This window comes from Piliocolobus tephrosceles, chromosome 9 (genome assembly GCF_002776525.5).
Source record: "Piliocolobus tephrosceles isolate RC106 chromosome 9, ASM277652v3, whole genome shotgun sequence".
Classification (NCBI taxonomy): Eukaryota; Metazoa; Chordata; class Mammalia; order Primates; family Cercopithecidae; genus Piliocolobus; species Piliocolobus tephrosceles.
This window is the reverse complement of record NC_045442.1, coordinates 104,612,615-104,634,404: the sequence shown is the minus strand read 5'-3', so window position 1 is coordinate 104,634,404 and position 21,790 is coordinate 104,612,615. Positions and strand designations below refer to the sequence as shown.

At 38.4% G+C, this 21,790-nt stretch overlaps 1 protein-coding gene across 10 annotated transcripts in view; it reads right to left on the bottom strand.

The window, feature by feature from the left end:
- The window catches only part of ABI1 (abl interactor 1), a 120,741-nt gene that overhangs the window by 70,285 nt on the left and 28,666 nt on the right, over positions 1 to 21,790 (bottom strand). For all 10 annotated transcript variants that reach the window (XM_023194840.2, XM_023194833.2, XM_023194841.2 and 7 more), the window contains exon 2: positions 13,248 to 13,415. In XM_023194840.2, coding sequence (XP_023050608.1) covers positions 13,248 to 13,415 — 168 coding nt within the window. The remainder of the gene's footprint in view (positions 1 to 13,247; positions 13,416 to 21,790) is intronic.

Sequence of the window (21,790 nt, the reverse complement as noted above, 5' to 3'; positions counted from 1 at the left end):
TGGGGACCCTACTTGCCACTAGCACCTGGAATGAAGGCAGACCTGTGGAACTGGGCCCTTCCCTTGTGGGGTCTGCACTAACGCTGTGTGATCAGTGTCAGAACAGCACTGCAGTTCTCCACTGGTGTCAGAACACCAAACCCTAACAGAATTTCTTCCAACATATCTTACACAAGCTAAGCCTATATGCTGAGAATATAGTAGGAATGAAGCCATAAACATGTACAACTTGTATCATCATGCAATCTGCACCAGCCCCAGTCTTCAAAATTTCTGGCTCCTTAAGGAATTTCAGCAAATCCACCTCCAGAAAAATTATCTTAAAAAAAAAAAAAAAAAAAAGTTACTTACTATAAATAGAGAAACCAGTGTTAAATCCCAAGAACACTTTTTAAATTTTTTGAAGTAAATGTTTGTATAACACATCAGGGATCAGCAAACTTTCTGGACACAATCAGAGGGTACATCTTTAAGGCTTTGCAGGCCATACGGTTTCTGTCATAACGACTCAACTTTGCCATGTGTCAGCCAAAGCAGCCCTAATATGTAAACAAAGGAACACAGCTATGTTCCAATAAAACTTTATTTATAAAAATGGAGGGGGAAGGACCAGATTTGGCTCATGGATCACAGTTTACTGACCCCTGCACTAGATTATTTATTCAATAAACATGAAGTATGTAACTCTTCTGATGGCATGAAGGTCTGGTTACCACACCAACAACTAATAGTCTGGGAGAGTTTAGTATACCTGTTCATTAAAAAAAAAAATTAGGCCGGGCGCGGTGGCTCAAGTCTGTAATCCCAGCACTTTGGGAGGCCCAGACGGGCGGATCACGAGGTCAGGAGATCGAGACCATCCTGGCTAACACAGCGAAACCCCGTCTCTACTAAAAAATACAAAAAACTAGCCGGACGAGGTGGCGGGCGCCTTGTAGTCCCAGCTACTTGGGAGGCTGAGGCAGGAGAATGGCGTGAACCTGGGAGGGGGAGTTTGCAGTGAGCCAAGATACGGCCACTGCACTCCAGCCTGGGCAACAGAGCGAGACTCCGCCTCAAAAAAAAAAAAAAAATTAACGATACAAATTATATTTTAGCCAAAATGTATTTCCTTGGCAGGAAATGTTGAAGGAGAAAAGGAAGGGGGTAGGGAAAGAAAGAAAAAGAGGAAGAAGGGGAGGGGAGGAAGGAGAAGGAAAGAAATACAAAGGAAGAAAATCTAATGATATCAGAAATCACTGGTATACTTTATAGTATTTTTTTACTTCATAAATTTCAGATATCTAAAATATATTAAAATTCATAAATTCCTGCAATTAACATGAAGTAACTTACTATAAGTAAGGTTATAAGTAAGCTTATAGTAGTACCAGGCTCTCTGCTAAGTGCTATTAAGAATCCCTGTAGAATAATTTTGAAACAAATGTTTATTAATATAATAATTAAGAAAATTTTATTTTAGATAATGCTGAGATAAAGTTTAGTGCCAAGATATGGCTTAGTCCCTCTGGCCCCCAAATAAGAATGTATGTGCTCTGTAGCATGTATTTACATTCAGAGAAGAATCTATGTTCTATATTAGTGTATCTCTACTATAGCTCATTCCTCTATAAATATACCTTGTTAATAACTACAATTAAAGCAAGCATGCTTAATTAATCTGAATTAATAAAACGTGTCATCCCTCCAAAGAAAGCGAGTTAGGACATTTGCTCTAAATCATTTTACTATTGGTCCTCAATATTTACAACAGGAAAATTAGCAACTGTTTTGGTTAAATATCAGTCTTAAAACAACAAAGCTGAAGATAAAAAATACTATTTCATAATAGGGCTTTGGCAGGAAACTTGAGGAATTTTTCATGTTTTCCTTATGATGTTAAGAATATTATACAATTTTATAACATCCTTTTAAAATTCCAATTTAAATCTACTTCATGAAGAACCAAACTCTAACAAAGATTTGTATAAATTTGTATAAATTTATGCAAAGATTTGTATAAATTTCTTAGCAGAACTTTATCCTCTTCACAGTTCTGGTGGCCAGAAATCTGAACAAAATCTTATAGGATCAAATCCAAGAGTGAACAGGGCCAGGCTCCCTGAGAAGGCTCAGGAGGGGGTGTTCACTTGCCTCTTCCAGATTCTGGTAACTACCAGCATTCCTTGACTTGTCACCACATCATTCTAATCTCTGCTCCTGTTTCCACACCACCTTCTGCTCTTCTATGTCAAACCCTCCTCTGCCTCCCTCTTATCAGGACATCTGTGATTACATTTATGGCCCACTGCATAATCCAGGATAATCTTCCCATCTCAAGATCTTTAATTTGTACTTGCAAAAAGCCCCTTCTGCCAGAAGGTAACATCCACATTCCCAGGGATTAGGAATATCTTTTGGCAGCATTACTCAACACAGCATAACATGGTTCATCTTAGAAACACTAGACGCGCATACAAACCCACCAGAGTACTGACTAGTACAGTTAACGTACTTTTCTCACAGTAAATCAGCCATATCAAGTGAGTGCTAATGAATGCTCCTAGCCATTGGGCACTGACTGAACATGTCATGCTTTCCTGATTTTGAATGACAAATGACACAAATCAATCTACATTATATCTTCCTGTCCATATTGAAGGTTCTGGCAAAAGTTTACATCCATGATAGTTGGAAAAAAGTATAAAAGTGATAGTGCTAAGGACAACCTAAGAGGGCTGTATTAGTTTGCTAGGACTGCCATATCAAAGTACCACAGGTGGGTGGCTAGGAAATTTACTTTCTCACGACTCAGGAAGCCACAAGTCCAAGATCAACATGTTACGAGGACTGAATTCTTCTCAGGGCCCTTATCCTTGACTTATAGATGGCCATCTTCTCTTTGCGTCTTCACTCTCTTCTTTCAAGACTACCAGTCATACTGGACTAGGGCCTACTCTGTAACCTCATTTTAACTTAATTACCTCTTCAAAGACCCTATCTCCAAATACAGTCACACTCAGGGACTGGGAGTTATGACTTCAAAATATAAACCTGTTGGGGCGGCGGGGGGGGGGGGGGGGACACACACAACTCAGCCAGTAAGTGCCAAGGAAGAGTAGCATGCTTGATGTTAAAATTCATGAAATGGCCAGACACAGTGGCTCACACCTGTAATCTCAGCACTTTGGGAGGCGGAGGCAGGTGGATCACTTGAGGTCAGGAGTTCAAGACCAGCCTGGCCAACATGATGAAACCCCATCTCTACTAAAAATACAAAAATGACCTAGGCATGGTGGTGCACACCTGTAATCCCAGCTACTTGGGAGGCTGAAGCAGGACAACCACTTGAATCCAGGAGGCAGAGGTTGTAATGGACCAAAATCACGACACTGCACTCCAGCCTGGGCCACAGAGCAAGACTCCATTCCCAAAAAAAAGGAAAAATTCATGAAATACCTTTAAGAAACTGGTTGAGGAAATCTAAGATAAATACCAACAATCCTTTAGGAATCTGAAGAAGCACCAAAAATATCACTAAGTAGTCAGTAAGGATGAAACAAAAAATGTATGATGGAGAACCAAAAGAAACTACAGGTGGAGATGTATTATCAATTTGGGTGACTCTTTTAAAATGGGAGCATGATGGCCTGCGTATAACATTCACAATACATATCCATAGGGACTAAACTGTAATAACCACATAAAGCAATAGTTCTCTGATAAAGACTCTTGAAGTCCTCAAGATGCTGTCTTTGCTAACTATATATTTTTGTCAAGCAAAATTTCTTCACATACTTCAACCCAAACAACAAATCACAACAGAGTGAATGAAGAAGCAGACATGAGAACCCCGTGATCTTCAACTAAACATTTTAAAGACATTTTCAGAAATGTAAAACAATGCCACTCTTCTCATAAATTTATTTGTTTTGGATAATAGATTTTTTCATTAAAATGTTATTTGTATGAACTAATAGTGGATTTATTTTATTGTTAAATGAGTTAAGTACTTTTAAAATTTGTTTGAATATCTGATATGATAAATACTAGAAGATCTACCCAAAGAATCCAAAGCCTATTTGGATCCTCAATAATTTAAGATGTAAAAGGATCCTAACAAAACATTTGAGAAATCGGAGCACTGACTCAGTTAGCATTTCCATTCTAGGTAGCCACCCTACCTCCCCAGTGCCCATAGTAACTAGGTTTTTGCCTATATAAAACTAAACAGTCTCCTAAAAGATGCAGTTACTTTGAAGGTTTGTTATATAAGGTTCTGTGAGCCCACTACAGAAATAGACTGAATGGGGCAATTCATCCAATTCCTAAATTTTGAAGACTCTGATTATAAATTGGAGGCATTGTAGTACAGAAGAGAAAACCAAAGGATCATCTATGAGTCGATGCCCATCTTTTGGTTTCTAATGTTATACTAGCTACCTACAACTTCAAGCAAATCATTTATTTCTTTGGGCATCAGTGTCATGACCTATAAAATCAGAGAATAAACCAAATGATCTAATGTCCCTTCCAGTTCTAAGTTCCATGATTTTAGGAAAGCCCAAAATTGCCAGTGGAAAAAGAAATCATAATGGACACTGCTAAGCACTCTACTAAGCAAATAACTTTAATTGTGAAAAAGTTGGTGATATAAAAGAATTTAACAGTTGCATACTTTCTCCTAATATTACTTGCTGTATCTTCCAGGAAAAGTGACTGGCTACCTTCAGATGACTACTGTGCCACAAGAAATATCACTATAAGAATCTTTTAAAAACGTACAAAATAAGAAGTGAATATTGGTTACAGAAAGGACTTCTCAGTAATTACCAGAGAAAGCCACTAATATTTGGTAACTACTAATCTGAGATGGGAAAAATGGGGGGTACAATTGTTAAAGTAGAAAACTTTATAAATCTAAAACATGCCAACACACAAACAGAAAGTTAAAAGCTCCACATTGAAAGGAAAGGGACTCTTTCCTGAAATAATTAAAGATTTAATTTACCCAAGTCCTGATGGAACTGGAGATGATTTTTTTTTTAGTTTAAAAATTTTTTGAAACTGAAAACTCAAACAAGCTCTGAATTCTAAATTTTGAGATTATTTCCTAATTGGCACATAATCTATGCTAATATTAAGAGATTATAAAGCAGAATTTTAACTAAAAACACACCACTCAACAGGCAAGGTATGACAGATGTAGATCCCTCACAAAGCTCTGAGAGATTTAAAAAAAAATGTCTTTCACTACAATGCATTTACTTAAGCAATGTTTTAAGAATAGCAATTTGGAAGAGCAAGAAAATACTCTTTTTACTTCCCCAATTAAGAATAAATGCCCCCCAAAAAGGCTGTTTTTAAGTAAATTTAGCCACCTAGATTTCAGCTTCATTTAAAAGTTCCAAGTAATTCAATGTAATTTACAGAATTAGAAAAGCTTCATTTACTTAATCACCTTAATTTTATGATTCAGTAAGTCAACTGATAGTATTAACAGCTTTATTTTTAAATCTACTGAAATAACCAGATCTGTATGAATTAAGACATCTTCCAGAGAATGAGAATTGAATTTGGTAAGCTCAGCAGAACACAGAGAATACTCATAATTAAATAAGGAGGAAAAATAATTTGAAATGTTTTGTTATTGAAGAAACAAAATATAGGAAGTTGTTTTGCACAGTTCTGATATGCATGAATTTCAGTTACCATATTTTAGTTAACACCAGTCCTCCAACTACACAATTTAAATTTCAGTTACAGTCAGGTGCAGTAGTTCACACCTGTAGTGCCAGCACTTTGGAAGGCCAAGGTGGAAGTATCACTTGAAGCCAGGAATTTAAGACCAGCCTGGGCAACATAGCAAGATCCCATCTCTACCTCACCATCCAAAAAAATTAGCTGGTTATGATGGTGTGCACCTGTGGTCCCAGCTACTCAGGAGGCTGAGGCAGGAGGATCACTAGAGCCCAGGAGTTTCGAAGCTACAGTGAACTATGACTGTGTCACTGCACTCCAGCCTGAGCAACAACAGGACTCTGTCTCAGAAAAACATAAAAGTAAATTTCAGTTACCACAAGAACTATAAATAATTACACAAAGTACAAACTTTGCTGCTAGGTCTTAAGTCCACATAAGTAACAGATGAGCATCATTACTGATGACCAATCGTGTCTTTGTTTCAAAGTTTATTGGTGGATGGTCTCTGTACATCTGATATTAAGTTCATCCACAGACTACAAAGTACATAGTCATGCTGCTTCCTTGTCCCCTAAATGATAAGCCATCGTGACATTTTACATAAGTGGCTATCAAAGAGAGAACTGGCCAACAAAGATGAAAATGCAGCAAAGACATGAAAAGTGACAACGCTAGAGGTGAAATTTGAATTGAATGTAAATGGGATTAAAATAGAAATAATGCATATAGGAATGTTGACATTGCTGCCATTCAGGAGACAACAGATATGCAGCCAGAAGAATATCGTGAAGGCACTTATTAACATAAATGAACAAAGTGGCTGAGATGAAAGGGAAGAAGATACTACAGATAAAATGATACCCATAAAAATTTTACATTAAAGAAACTCTAGAATACTTCACAACATTTAAAATCCAAAGGATAAAATGTTGAGAGGAGCTGATCCACACAGACAAAGGAGAAAGACAATTTGCCAAGGCACAGAAAAAATGTGTGCTTCATAACAACTTATACAGTGAGAAGGTAGCAAGTGCTATTCAAACTACTTTTTTAACAAAGAAAGAAAACCCTTTAATTCTCAATACCTCGAATGTTTTACATGATGGTATACTAAATGTTAGCATAACTTTTTTTCATTTCTCTATTCATTTATAACAAAAAGAGAAATTTTAATGTTTTGACAAAAAATTTTACAGACCACAGAACAACCATAATTTTAGCCATTGATTAGTAAGATTGTTTTGTATACCTTCAGCTTGCATTACCATTTTTTATAACCTCCAATAACCATTCAAAATTATGACTGCCTATACATAAAATGTACAGTGATCCTCTGGTTATAATCCATATATAAGAATCAACTAAAAACTAGGTTCTATTATACTTTTCCTAAATAATTTTGCAAAGACTTTTGTGTGTGTGTGTGTGTGTGTATGTGTGATAGAGTCTTACTCTGTCACCCAGGCTGAGGTACAGTGACGTGATCTCAGCTCACTGCAACCTCTGCCTACGAGTTGAGGTGATTCTCCTGCCTCCGGAGTAGGCGGGATTACAAGTGCCTGCTGGCACACCCTGGCTAATTTTTGTATTTTTAGTAGAGATGGCGTTTCACCATGTTGGCCAGGATAGTCTCGAACTCCTGACCTCAAGTGATACACTCACCTTGGCCTCCCAAAGTCCTGGGATTACAGGCCACCTTGCCTGGCCAAGAGATTTATTTTAATTCAGTAAACACTTACTGCAAACCAATCATTTGCCAGACATTGTGCAAGTCCTGAAGATCCAGCATGAACCACTTTATACTAGATTCTGTTCTACAAAAAAAATGATTTGAGCAAAGTTCCAATCTATACCAATTTTGTTCTAAAATCTAAAAAGGCAATAGGATACCACCAAACATGAAAATAAGCTAGGCACAATGGCACATGTCCATAGTCCCAGTTACTCAGGAAGCTGAGGTGGGAGGATCACTTGTGGATGGAGAGTTAGTGCTTAACAGGTACAATTGTTTTGGTCTGGAAAAAGGAAAGAAGTTTTAGAGATGAATGGTGGTGATAATTACAAAACAATGTGAAGGTACTTAATGCCACTGCGCACTTAAAAATGGTTGAATGATCAATTTTGTCTTAGGCATATTCTGCCACAATAATACACAGAGATAAAAAGCAAAAATCTCTTTCAGACATACAAAAGCTGAAAGAATTCATCACCAGTAGAATAGAGCAACACTTCATGCTAAAGGATTCCAAGGAAATAAAAACCACCAAAACTCTGGGCTATAAAACAATTCCCGGCCGGGCGCAGTGGCTCACATCTATAATCCCAGCACTTTGGGAGGCCGAGGCGGACAGATCACTTGAGGTCAGAAGTTTGAGACCAGCCTGGCCAGCACGGTAAAATCCCATCCCTACCAAAAATACAAAAAAAAAAAAAAAAAAAATAGCTGGGCATGGTGGCGCATGACTGTAGTCCCAGCTAGCTGGGAGTCTGAGGCAGCAGAATGGCCTGAACCCAGGAGGCAGAGGTTGCAGTGAGCCAAGACAGCGCCACTGCACTCCAGCCTGGGAGACAGAGCAAGACTCCGTCTCAAAAAAAAAAAAAATCCCAACAAATTTGAAAGGACTCAAATCATATAATGTACATTTTCTGATCAGAAATAGTAACTATGGGTAAATACAGAGGAATTACTTTCCTCATAGTAAATCTCATTCAAAGCTGGTTGCTTTTCAAAACAAAAATAACAGGTAGGCACAGTGGCTCACGTCTGTAATCCCAGCACTTTAGGAGGCCAAGGCAGGCAGATCACTTGAGGTCAGGAGTTTGAAACCAATCTGGCCAAAATGGTGAAACCCTGTCTCTACTAAAAATACAAAAATTAGCCGAGTGTGGTGGCATGCACCTGTAATCCTAGCTACTCAGTAGGGTGAGACATAAGAATCACTTGAAACTGGGAAGGTGGGGTGGGGGAAGTGGGGGGCAAAGGTTGCAGTGAGCCAATATCATGCAACTGCACTTCAGCCTAGACAACAAAGCGAGCCCCGTCCCAAAAACAAACAACAAAAAAGAGCAAAGCATCATGGGGTTTAAAACATACACAAAAAGAAAATGCATGACACGAGCCAGGCACGGTGGCTCACACCTGTAATCCCAGCACTTTGGGAGACCGAGGTGGGTGGATCATGAGGTCAAGAGTTCAAGACCAGCTTGGCCAAGATGGTGAAACCCTGTCCTCTAGTAAAAATACAAAAATTAGCCAGGCATGGTGGCGGGCACCTGTAATCCCAGCTACTCACTCAGGAGGCTGAGGCACAGAATTGCTTGAACCTGCGAGGCAGAGGTTGCAGTGAGCCGAGATCACGCCACTGTACTCCAGCCTGGGTGACAGAGAGAGGAGACTCCGTCTCAATAAAAGAAAAAAAGGAAAAAGAAAGTGCATGACACCAACAGCCCTAAGACAGGAGAGAAGTGGAATCAACTATTACAAAGTCTTAGCACACTCCTGAAGTAATAACATAGTGTACCTTCAAGTGATATTAATAAGTTTAAAGATGTTTACCAGAAGCCCTAAGGCAAACATGAATGAAATAATAAAAGAGAGAAGCAGAACAAAGTGTTACAGCAAATCAGCCCCCCACCCAAAAAAAAATCACTCCATTAACACACAAGGAGGCAGAAAAAGAGGATAAAAGGAAAGCTGGAATGGCTGTATTCACATCAGACAAAACAGATTTCTGAAGACTACTACCAAGATAAAAAGAGTCTCTTTACAAAGATAAAGGGTCCATTCATCAAGAGGACCTAACAAGCCAAAGCATTTGTGTACCTAATATAGTATTACTTCAAAATACACGAAACAGAAAAAAGACAAAAATGCAAAGAAAAACAGACATTCAAAATTAGTTGGAGATTTCACTTTACCTCCCTTAATAATTGATAAATCAGACAGAATCAGTAAAGACACAGAAGAATTGAATATTATCAACCAACTTGACCTAATGAGATTTATAGACATTCCACCCAACCAGAGAAAAATACACATTCTTCTCAAATACACACAAAACATTTACCAAGACAGAGCATATTCTGGGATATATAACAATTCTTAATAAATATGAAAGCACTCAAAGCATATAAAGTATTATTCAGAATAGCCAAGACACAGCATCAATCTAGGTGTCTATCACTGGATGAACAAAGAAAATACGGGGGGCAGGTATACATACACATTTATTTAAATGGACTATTATTCCTATTATTCAGCCTTAAAAAAAGAAAATCCTGTTATTTGCAACATGACACAAACTGGGAAGGACCTTATGGTAAGTGAAATAAGCTAGGCGCAGATGGACAAAAACTGATCTCACTTTTTCAGATGTGGAATCTAAAAAAATCAAAGCTCATTGAAGCAGAGAGTAGAATGGTGGTTGTCAGGGATTGGGGGTAAGGGAAAAGGGGAGCTGTTGCTCAAAGGGTATAAAGTTTTAGCTATGCAGGATGAATAAGTTCTGGAGATCTAATGCACAGCATGATGACTATAGTTAACAATATAGTGTTGTAGACTTGACATTTGCTAAAAGAAGCAATCTTAAATGCTCTCGCTGCACATAAAAAAAGTAGCTGTGTGAGGTGATAGATATGCTAGTCAGCTTGATGGTGGTAATCATTTCACAATGTATATGTATCTCAAAACATCACATTGTACATCTTAAATATATATGCTTTTTATATCAACCATACCTCAATAAAGCTGGGGGGAAAACTACTTAATGTAAAAAAAAAAAATCATATGAGGTATATTTTTCTGACCAGTAAGAAATTAAATTAGAAATCAACAGCAGAAATATCCTTGCAAAACCCCAAAATACTTGCAAACTAAGTAACACATTTCCAATAACCCCTGGGTCAGAAAGAAATAAAAAAGCAAACTTAGAAATTATTTTGAGCTAAATGAAAATGAAAGCACAACATATCTAAATGTATGAGACACAGCTAATACACTACTTTTATTTTTATTTTTATTTTATTTTATTTTATTTTATTTTGAGACAGAGTCTCGCTCTGTCACCCAGGCTGGAGTGCAGTGGCACAATCTTGGCCCACTGCAGATTCAAGCAATTATCTGCCTCAGCCTCCCGAGGGAGTAGCTGGGATTACAGGTGCCCACCACCACATTCGGCTAATTTTTGTATTTTCAGTAGAAATAGGGTTTCACCATCTTGGCCAGGCTGGTCTTGAACTCCTGACCTCATGATCCACCCGCCTCGACCTCCCAATAATACACTATTTAGAGGGACATTTACAGAGCTAAACGCCTATGTTAGAAAAGATTAAGGGGCTCAAGTAAATGACCTTGACTTTCACCTTAATAAAGTATAAAATAAGGCCAGGTGTGGTGGCTCACACCTGCAATCCTAGCACTTTGGGAGGCCAAAGAAGGCAGATCACTTGAGCCCATGAGTTTGAGATCAGCCTGGCCAACATGGTGAAACCCCACCTCTACTAAAAATACAAAAAGTTAGCTGGGCATGGGGTGCACCTGTAATCCCAGTTACTTGGAAAGGTAAGGCACAAGAAAGGCCTGAACCTAGAAGATGGAGGTTGCAGTGAGCCAAGATCACGCCACTGCACTCCAGCCTGGGCACCAGAGCAAGACTCCATCTCAAAAAAAAAAAAAAAACAGTATAAAATAAGAGCAAATTAATCCCAAAGCCCAAAGTAAGCAAAAGAAAAAGAAATAATAAAGGTCACATGGAAATCAATGCATCAGAAAACAAAAAAACAGAAAATTAATAAGGCCAAAGATGTTTTTTAATATTGATAAAGTTGGTAAACTAGCCATAATGATTAGTTTAAAAAAGAAAGATGACACCAGTTACCAATATGAAGAATGAGCAATGTGAAATTATTATAGATTCTACAGATATTTTTAAAGTAAGGGATTAGGCAGGGTGTCATGGTTCACACCTGAAATCCCAACACTTTGGGAGGCCAAGGTGGGTGGATCACCTGAGGTCAGGAATTCGAGACCAGCCTGGTCAACATGGCAAAACCCCATCTCTACTAAAAATACAAAAAATTAGCCGGGTGTGGTGGCCATGGCCTGTAATCCTAGCTACTTGGGAGGCTGAGGCAGAAGAATTGCTTGAACCCAGGAGGCAGAGATTGCAGTGAGCCAAGATCACACCATTGCACTCCAACCTGGGCAACAGAGCAAGATTCTTGTCTAAAAAAAAAAAAAAAAAAAAAAAGCAGGGGGATTATTACAAAAGTTTTATGCAAATAAATCTGTCAACTTAGGTGAAATAGCTAAATTCCTAGAAAGACAAAAAGCTCACTCAAGGAAAAACAGATAAACAGACTAGGCTTGTATCCACAAAAGAAACTAAATATGTAGCTAAAATCGTTTTCACCAAGAATACTCCAGGTCCAGAGGGAATACTGCCCAATATAGTCAATAAAACCAGCATTACACTGACACCAAAACCAGACAAAGGCATTACAAGAAAAGAAAACCACAGCCCAACAGCACAGAAGCAAAAATTCCTAATACACACACAAATCAATGTAATTCACAATATTAATAGACTTATTTATATATATACATACATACACACACACATATATGAACATTTCAACAAATGCAAAAAAGCGTTTGATAAAATTCATCACCCATTCCTGATAAGAACACTCAGCAAACTAAGTGGTATAACCACTTCGGAAAACAATTTGGCAGGTTCTTCTAAAGTCAAACAGACACCTACCACATGACCTATCCATTCTGCACAGAGGTATTTACCCAAAAGAAATAAAAGCATATGACGATACAAAGATTTGCATACAAATGTTCTCATGGGATCTGTAATAGCCAAAACCTAAAAACAACCCAGATTTCCATCAACATGTGAACACATAAACAAAATGTGTAACAATAGAAACTACTCAGCAATAAAGAGTGAACTACTTTTACATGCAAAAATATGAATGAATCTCAAAATAATTATGCTTAGTAAAACATGCCAGACCAAAAAAAAAAAAATAGTAAATACTGTATGAATCCATTTATATAAAAATTTAGAAAATGTAAACTAATCTCTAGGGACAGAAAACCTAAGGACAGGGGACAGGAGTGAGGGATTACGTAGGAAAATAAAGAAATTTGGCAGGGGGAGAGGGGATGGGTCATTATCTTGAATGTGTTGATGGTCACATGGGTATACATCTGTGTCAAAACTTATAAAAATTCTCTTCTTTAATTATGTACAAATAACTTTACATCAGAAAAGCTCTCAAGAGTAGGACAGTGGTGGCAGTTGTACAATGTGAATGTACTTAATGCTACTGAATTATACACTTAAAAATGATTAAAATGGTCGATTTTATGTTATGTTTACTTTATCATGATAAAAAAAGGACTAAAAGAAAAACAGCAGGTTTACCAAACTAAAACATGATAGTGTTTATCACCAGTAAGATGAGTCAGAAATCCATACATGCGGGCTATTTACTTCTTTGGCATATGCTACAGTTTAATGAAATTGAATTTAAAGCATTTTATAAGCTGTTACCTGTGAGATATGATTGATGGAAGACTCCATTCTCCGAAGCTGAGAGGCTTGGATATCCAGCAATTGGAGTACATTGTTGGCCAATGCGTTTATTTGATAAGCAACACTCGCTAGAGATTGGGTTGTATAGGCTTTGGTCTCTTCTAAAGCTTTCCTCTTGTCTGTAGCCTGAAATAAGAACAAAAACAACAAATACTTATTTAGATTAACATGCATTAAACATATATTCTACAGAAAGGCAAAGCTATACTATTTTAACAGAGAAGCTCAATTAAAAAAACAAACAAACAAAAAAAACCTCGCTGTACCAATATGATAGTCTCAGGATACTACTGAATTAAGCCATGGCAGAAATCCCCATGTGCCAGCTGGGAACCACTCTCTCCTGAATAGCTCATCCACTAGAGGGGCCACTAACTGTAGTCACAGTATCAGAGACACACTGCACCAATTGGTTCTCCTTGCCTAGACCATTTCCATCACCAATTCACTGCATTACATCGTGAGGACTTTACTGTCAGCCTCAAGCTCCCAATCCACTTACAACGAAATGGACTAAATCCAATCTGCCTTATATTCCTGCGCCCACTAACCACCATCAGAAATCCAACCTCGTTATCTATGATGAGTCAAGCCCATCATGCCCCACAAAAACTACTGTGAATCTTACTGCTCCAATTCCTTCCCCACCCACCCCTTCTTCCCAAACTCCTATAGGTAACTCAGTCAGAAGGCAAGAACTCCTCAAAGAGGAGCAAAGTTAAAAGGTGACAAACTGTATGTGGGTGAGAAGGAGAATCAACAACTTATACCAGAAAGAGTAAATATCACTAACATATAATCTAAAAATGAAAAAAAAAAAAAAGGCTATCCTACCTATTTACAACTTCAGGAAAATCATTTATTTCTCTAGGTATCAGTGTCATGAACTCAGAGACTAAACAAAATGGTTTCATGTCCCTTCCAGTTCTACACAGAAAAAAAAAGGGAACAGAGATCTAACAGAAAGCTCAACAAAAAAGCAATGGAACCACTCTTAACCACTGAAAAGATGTTCAACCTCACTCATTATAGGAAAGAAATGCAAGTGCAAACCAATATGAGATACTGTTTCTCACTCACCCAAATGGCAAATATACAAAAGTCTGATAAGACACTCAGCAAAGCTGTGAGAAAAAACCCTAACTCACTGGTTAATGATATCCAGCAGTATTACACATAGATTTACTTTCTGACGCAGTAAGCTCACTTTTAGGTATGTATCTCAAAAAATCACTGGCAAAATTACAAAAAGATATGTACATAGTTATTCACTGCAGCACTATCTATAACAGCAGAAGACTGGAAACAACCCATATGCAGGGGACTGTTTGAAGAAGCTATGATATCTCCACACAATAGAGTATTATACTGCCGTAATAAGGACAAGGAATTCAAGGAATATCTCTGTTACCATGACTCCATTATCTCCAGAATATTGCTAAGGTAAAAAAGAAAAAAAGAAAAAAAAAAAAAAAAAAAACAATGTGGGGGAAAAAATCTTCTTAACAGAGGGAAATATGAAAATATATGCTTATTTTTTTAAAGGAAAGATAAACCTCGACATTAAAAAAAAAAATCACATGCAGGAGGAGAGGTAATAAATAGGATAGAGAAAACATGGATAGTAGATAGAATCCCTTAAGCATATCTTGTTTCACAGATTTCTCTTTGGAACCACATATAGGCACACTGCAAAGATACTGTGGTTTTGGCTGGAGACAGCGTATATATAAAAGTTATGTTTATATTATGCTGTAGTCTATTAAATGTGCGATAGTACTATGTCTAAAAAAACTAGGTACATGCCTTAATTAAAAATACTTTATTGCTTAAAAAAGAATGCTAACCATCTTCAGAGCCTTCAGAGAGTCCTAATATTTGTGTGCTGGTGGAGGGCCTTGCCTCCACGTTGATGGTTGCTGACTGATCAGAGTGGGGGTTTCTGAAGGTTGGGGTAGCTGGGGCAATTTTTTAAAATAAGACAGTAATGAAATTTGCTGCATCTATTGACTTTTCCTTTAACAAGATTTCTCTACAGCATGCAGTATTTGACAGCATTTTACCCTCAGGAGAACTTCTCTCAAAACTGAAATCAAGCCTGGGTGTGGTGGCGGCTTGTACCTGTAATACTGGCCAGTTGGGAGACTGAGGCAGGAGAACTGCTTAAGCCCAAGAGTTTGAGGACAGCCTGGGCAACACAGTGAGAAACTGTCTCCGACAAAAAAAAAAAAAAAATTTGGCCGGGAGCAGTGGCTCATGCCTGTAATCCCAGCACTTTGGAAGGCCAAGGTGGGAGGATTACTTGAGGTCACAAGTTCGAGACCAGCCCAGTCAACATGGTGAAACCCCATCTCTACTGAAAATACAAAAAACAGCTGGGCATGATGGTGCATGCCTGTAATCCCAGCTACTCAGAAGGTTGAGGCAGGAGAATCACTTGAGCCCAGGAGGCAGAGGTGGTAGTGAGCCGAGATCGTGCCACTACACCCCAACTTGAACAACAAGAGCAAAACTCTGTCTCAAAAAAAAAAAAAAATTGTTTTAATGAGTCAGTCCTTTCAAGCCTACCAATGTTTTATCAACTAACTTTATGTAATATTCCAAATCCTTTGTTGTCATTTCAACAAGGTTCACAGCGTCTTCAGCAGGAACAGTATTCCATCTCAAGAAACTACTTCCTTTATTCACCCATAAGGAGCAACTCATCCATTCAAGTTTTCTTGTGAGATTGCAGCAATTGAGCCACATCTTCAGGCTCCACTTCTAATTCTAGTTCTCTTGCTGTTTCCACCATATCTGCAGTTACTTCCTCCACTGAAGTCTTGAACCCCTCAGCATCATCCATGAGGGTTGGAATCAACTTCTTCCAAAATCCTGTTAATGTTGATATTCTGACCTCCTCCCATTAATTAGTAATATTCCTAATGGCATCTAGAATGGTGAATCCTTTCCAGAAAGTTTTTAATTTACTTTTCCCAAGTCCATCAGAGGAGTCACTATCTAAGGCAGCTATAGCCTTAGGAAATGTATTTCTTAAATAGTAATATTGGAAAGTCAAAATTACTCTGTGGGGCTACAAAATAAGTATGTGTTAGTAGGCATGAAAACAACATTAATCTCCTTATACATCACCATGAGAGCTCTTGGATGACTAAGTGCACTGTCAGTGAGCAGTAATATTTTGAATGGAATATTTTTATCTGAGCAGGTCTCAATGGTTGCCTTAAAAGATTCCATAAACCCTGCTGTAAACAGATATGCCGTCATGCAGGCTTGGTTGTTCTGGTTAAAGAGCACAAGCAGAACATATTTAGCATAATTCTAAGGGCCCTAGGATTTTCAGAATGGCAAATGAGCACTGGCTTCAACTTAAAGTCACCAGCTGCATTAGCCCCTAACAAGAGAGTCAGCCTGGCCTTTGAAGGCCAGGCATGGGCCTCCTCTCTCCCCTGTAAAAGCCCTAGATGGCATCTTCTCCCAATAGAAGACTGTTTCGTCTACATTGAAAATCTGTCATTGAGTGTAGCAACCTTCAATAATCTTAGCTAGATCTTCTGGGTAACTTGCTGCAGCTTCTCCATCAGCACTTGCTGCTTTACCTTGCACTTTTACATTATAGAGATGGCTGCTTTCCTTAAACCTCATGAACCCATCTCTGCTAGGTTCCAACTTTCCTTCTATAGCTTTCTCACCTCACCTCTCTCAGCCTTCACAGAACTGAACAGTTAGGGCCTCATTCTGAATTAGGCTTTGGCTTAAGGGAATACTGTGGCTAGTTTGACCTTTGTTTTTGTTGGGGGGGAGACAGAGTCTCGCACTGTCGCCCAGGCTGGAGTGCACTGTCACAATCTTGGCTCACTGCAACCTCCACCTCCCGGGTTCAAGACATTCTCCTGCCTCAGCCTCCCAAGTAGCTGGGACTATAGGCACAAGCCACCCACGCCTGGCTAATTTTTTGGATTTTTAGTAGAGACAAGATGTCATCATGTTGTCCAGGCTGGTCTGGAACTCCTGACCTCAAGTGATCCGCCCACCTCAGCTTCCCAAAGTGCTGGGATTACAGGAGTGAGCCACCGTGCCCAGCCTGGTTTGACCTTCTATCCAGACCACTAAAACTTTCTCCCTATCAGCAATAAGGCTTCTTTTTTTTTTTTTTTTTTTTTTTTTTTTAAGACGGAGTCTCACTCTGTCAACCCAGGCTGGAGTACAATGGAGCGATCTTGGCTCACTGCAAACTCCACCTGTTGGGTTCAAGCAATTCTCCTGCCTCAGCCTCCCGAGTAGCTGGGACTACAGTCATCAGCCACCATGCCCGGCTATTTTTTGTATTTTTATTAGAGACGGGGTTTCACCATGCTGGCCAGGCTGCTCTCGAACTCCTGACCCTTGTGATTCCACCCGCCTGGGCCTCCCAAAGTGCTGGGATTAGAGGCATGAGCCACCGCGCCCGGCCGGCTTTTCTCTTTCTTATGATTCACGTGTTGAGTGGACTAGCCCTTTTAATGTCCTTCAAGAACTTTTCCTTTGCATTCACAACTTAGCTAATGTTTGTAGAAGAGGCTTAATGTTCGGCCTATCTCAGTCTTTGACTTGCCTTCCTCGCTAAGCTCTCATTTGTAGTTTTTGATTTTAAATGAGAAACATGCAATTCTTTCACTTGAACACTCAGAGGCCAACATAGGGTTATGAATTGGCCCAATTTCAATATTGCTGCATCTCAGGCAATAGGGAGGCTCAAAGAGAGGGAGAGCCAGAGGGAATGGTCGGTTGATGGTACAGTCAGACATACAATTATTAAGTTCACCATCTCACATGAGTGCAGTCTGTGGTGCCCCAAAACGATTAGAGTAGTAACATCAAATATCACCATAACAGATACAGTAATAATAAAAAGGTGTGAAGTATTTTAAGAATTACCAAAATATGACAGAGACATACAAAGTAAGCACATGCCCTTACAAAAATGGCACCAATAGACTTGCTCGACGCAAGGTTGCCAGAAACTTTCAATTTGTAGAACACGCAGTCTGCAAAGCACAGTAAAGCAAAGCCCGATAAAGAGAAGTATGCCTGTAAATAATTCACACAATTATAAAACAAAATTTAAATTTAAAAAGGAATTACACCAAAGTAAAGGTAAATGAATCAAATAAGCCTAACTGTGCATCCAATTAGCGGTCTTAACCAGAGAGAAAGCACTCTAGAAGTGGCTTCAAAGCACAGTAATTCAATTGTACATTCTTAATAGGATTTACCATTAGAACAAAAGTAATTGAAAGAGGGGAAGGAAAAACTAAAAAAAAAAAAAAAATTGTTTTTAGTCTCTTTATTGCTGGTGTTAGTACTGAAATTATTACCCTGATACTGTTATTTGCATAGGGTGGGATATAGCAAATCATTAATTATGTCATTGAGAACTGAGATTTGGGGGCATGGTTCAAAACAGATTCTGACATAAGAAAAGACAGGTTAAGAAAGAATCCTATAGTTCTAGACTTAAACTAAAAACACCAGTTTAAACCTAAAATGTATTTATCATATCATATCTTAATATCCCAGCTCTGTCCAATGAAAAGATGTAAGAATAAAGACTGTCTAGTAGCCATGGAGCACTACCCGTTATCTGTATAGTGATGCACCTAAAACAGGCTGTATATCAAAAGGTACCTGGTTACGATACGGTGACTATAGTTAATAGTAACATATTGTATACTTGAAAATTGCTGAGAGTAAATTTTAAGGTTCTCACCACAAAAAGAAAGTATGTGAAGCAAGGTGTGTTAGCTTACCTTAGACATTCCACAATGTATGCACATTTCAAAAAATATTGTACACCATAAATACAATTTTTATGTGTCAATTTAAGTAGACAAACAACAAAACAAAAAAGCCACAAAGGAATTTTCTAGCATCATGTCCAAAGGGCTCAATGTAAGGATCAATGAGGATCATAACTGCGATGGAATGAAACACACAAAATGTTTACATTTAAGACTTCATAACAATATTAAAAAGTTAAAAAAACAAACCAAAAAGTCACTAGTAACTTTTGTAGGATGCTATGGATCATCTCATTTTTTTCTTGGATGAGGAAGGGAGGTCAGCATTAAGTATGAAGTGCATATATTAAAACTGTTAAACTTTCAGTGTACAATTCAATGTGCTTTGATAAATGGGTACAGTAGTATAACCACCATGATAAAGAACATTTCCCTCGTAACTCCCTCCCCATCCTCTGGACTCTGGAAAAAACTGACTTCCCTTCTGTCACAACAGTTTTGCCTTTTCTAGAGTTTCATATAAATGGAATTGAAAGCTATAGTTTTCTGTATCTGGCTTCTTCCACTTAGCAGAATGTCCTTAAGATTCATCCTTGTTACCGTTACGTAGTATTCTATTGTATGGATGTATCACAATTTGTTTCTCCATTTATCAGCTCATGGACATTTGGGTTGTTTCCAGTTCTGGGCTACTATGAATATTTGAGTAGAAGGTCTTTGTGTGGACATATGTTTTCATTTCTTTTGGGTAATACCTAAAGATAATAACTGCTGAGTCACACGGTAAGTTAAGTGTGTATTTAACATTGTAAGAAACTACCAGTTGGGCATGGTGGTTCATGACTGTAATCTCAGCATTTTGGGAGGTCAAGGTGAGAGGACTGCTTAAGCTCAGGAGTTCAAGACCAGCCTGAGCAACATAGTGAGATCCTGTCTCTACAAAAATAAAAAATCAGATAGGTCTGGTAGCATGCACCTGTGGTCCCAGCTACTTGGGAGCTTGAGGTGGAAGGATCAGTTGGACCAGGGAGGTTGAGGCTGCAATGAGCTGTGACTGCACCGCTACACTCCAAGTCTGAGCAACAGAACAAGACCCTGTCTCCTTTAAAAAAAAAAAAAAAGAAAGAAAAGAAAGAAAGAAAGAAAAAGAAACCACCAAACTATTTTACAAAAAACAGAAACAATATTATTTGGCATTCTCACTAGAAACTTATGAAAATTCTAGTGCCCCACATCCTTGACAACACTTGGTATGGTCAGTCTTTTTAATTTTAAATATTCTAGTAGGTATATAATGATACCTCATTATGGTTTTAATTTCCATTTTGCTATCAAATCACAATGTTTTCAAGTGCTTATGTGGCGTCCATTTCTTCCTTGATAAAATGTTCAAATATTTTTACCCATTCTGTAATTTTAGAGACAGAGTCTTTCTCTGTACCCAAGGCTGGAGTGCAGTGGCACAATCACAGCTCACTGCAGCCTTGATCTCCTGGGTTCAACTGATCCTCCCACCTCAGCCTCCTGAGTTGCTGGGACTGAACAGTCTACTAACCCCACTTACATAACAAAACAAGGGTCTCATGTGCATTTTTTTAAGTTTTCTACCATTTTGTTTCCACGTCTTTAACTCTCCTCCCATTCTTTCTAGAAATGTCACATCTGTCACACCATATTTGTCTAACTTTTAACTTATCTCTAATCCAAACCTGTACCCAAATTTCTCCGACTTCAAAAAAAAAAAAAAAAAAACCTTTCTGTGGCTGGGCATGGTGGCTCACGTCTGTAATCCCAGCGCTTTGGGAGGCCCAGGCACGTGGACGGCTTAAGGTCAGGAGTTCAAGAACAGCCTGGCTGGCATGGTGAAACCCCATCTCTACTAAAAATACAAAAATTAGCCAGGAGTAGTGGTGGGCACCTGTAATCCCAGCTACTCAGGAGGCTGAGGCATGAGAATCGCTTGAACCCAGGAGGTAGAGGTTGCAATGAGCCGAGATAGTGCCACTACACTCCAGCCTGGGCGACAAAGTGAGACTCTGTCTCAAAGAAGACAAAAAAATCTCTTTACGTATGTTTTATTTTATTCCATATGATCTAAGATCTAATCAAAGATTGTTCACAGCTGTTGACAGTCATATTTCTATTTCGTATCCTTAAATATAGAACACACTCCCAACCCTGACCCTTTTTTCCTTTCAAAACATAGAAATTATTTTTAAAATCCAAGCATCTTGTAAAAAATCCTACAACCAGGATTTATCTGATTGTTTCCTCATGATTAGATTCATATTGAACATTGTGGCAAGAATACTATATATTAATAGTTGATGCTGTGAACTTCCCATTACAAATAATGGAACATCTAAAATAACGTTGCACAGCTATTTCCAGAGTTTTCTTCCCATGATTTTCTTCCAAGCTGCCAACACCAATTCTGCAAATGCTGATGAAGCTAATTTATTGATTTTACCAGAAGATGTCAAAAAAATGTTTTACGACAAAAACTTGGCTTCTATCCTATCCTCCAATGGTCCTTAAATGGTTTGTTGTTCAAAAGGTTAAGGGTGCAATAATCCAGTTAAGCCACAAGGAAAAACAACCAAATTCACATAAGCACAAACAATGACAAATATGCCATGAACGCTGACTGGCTGGTGACTTTTTAAGGACATGATTACTTGTAAAACGTTTCCCAATTTCAGAGATACTAAGTAGGGGAGG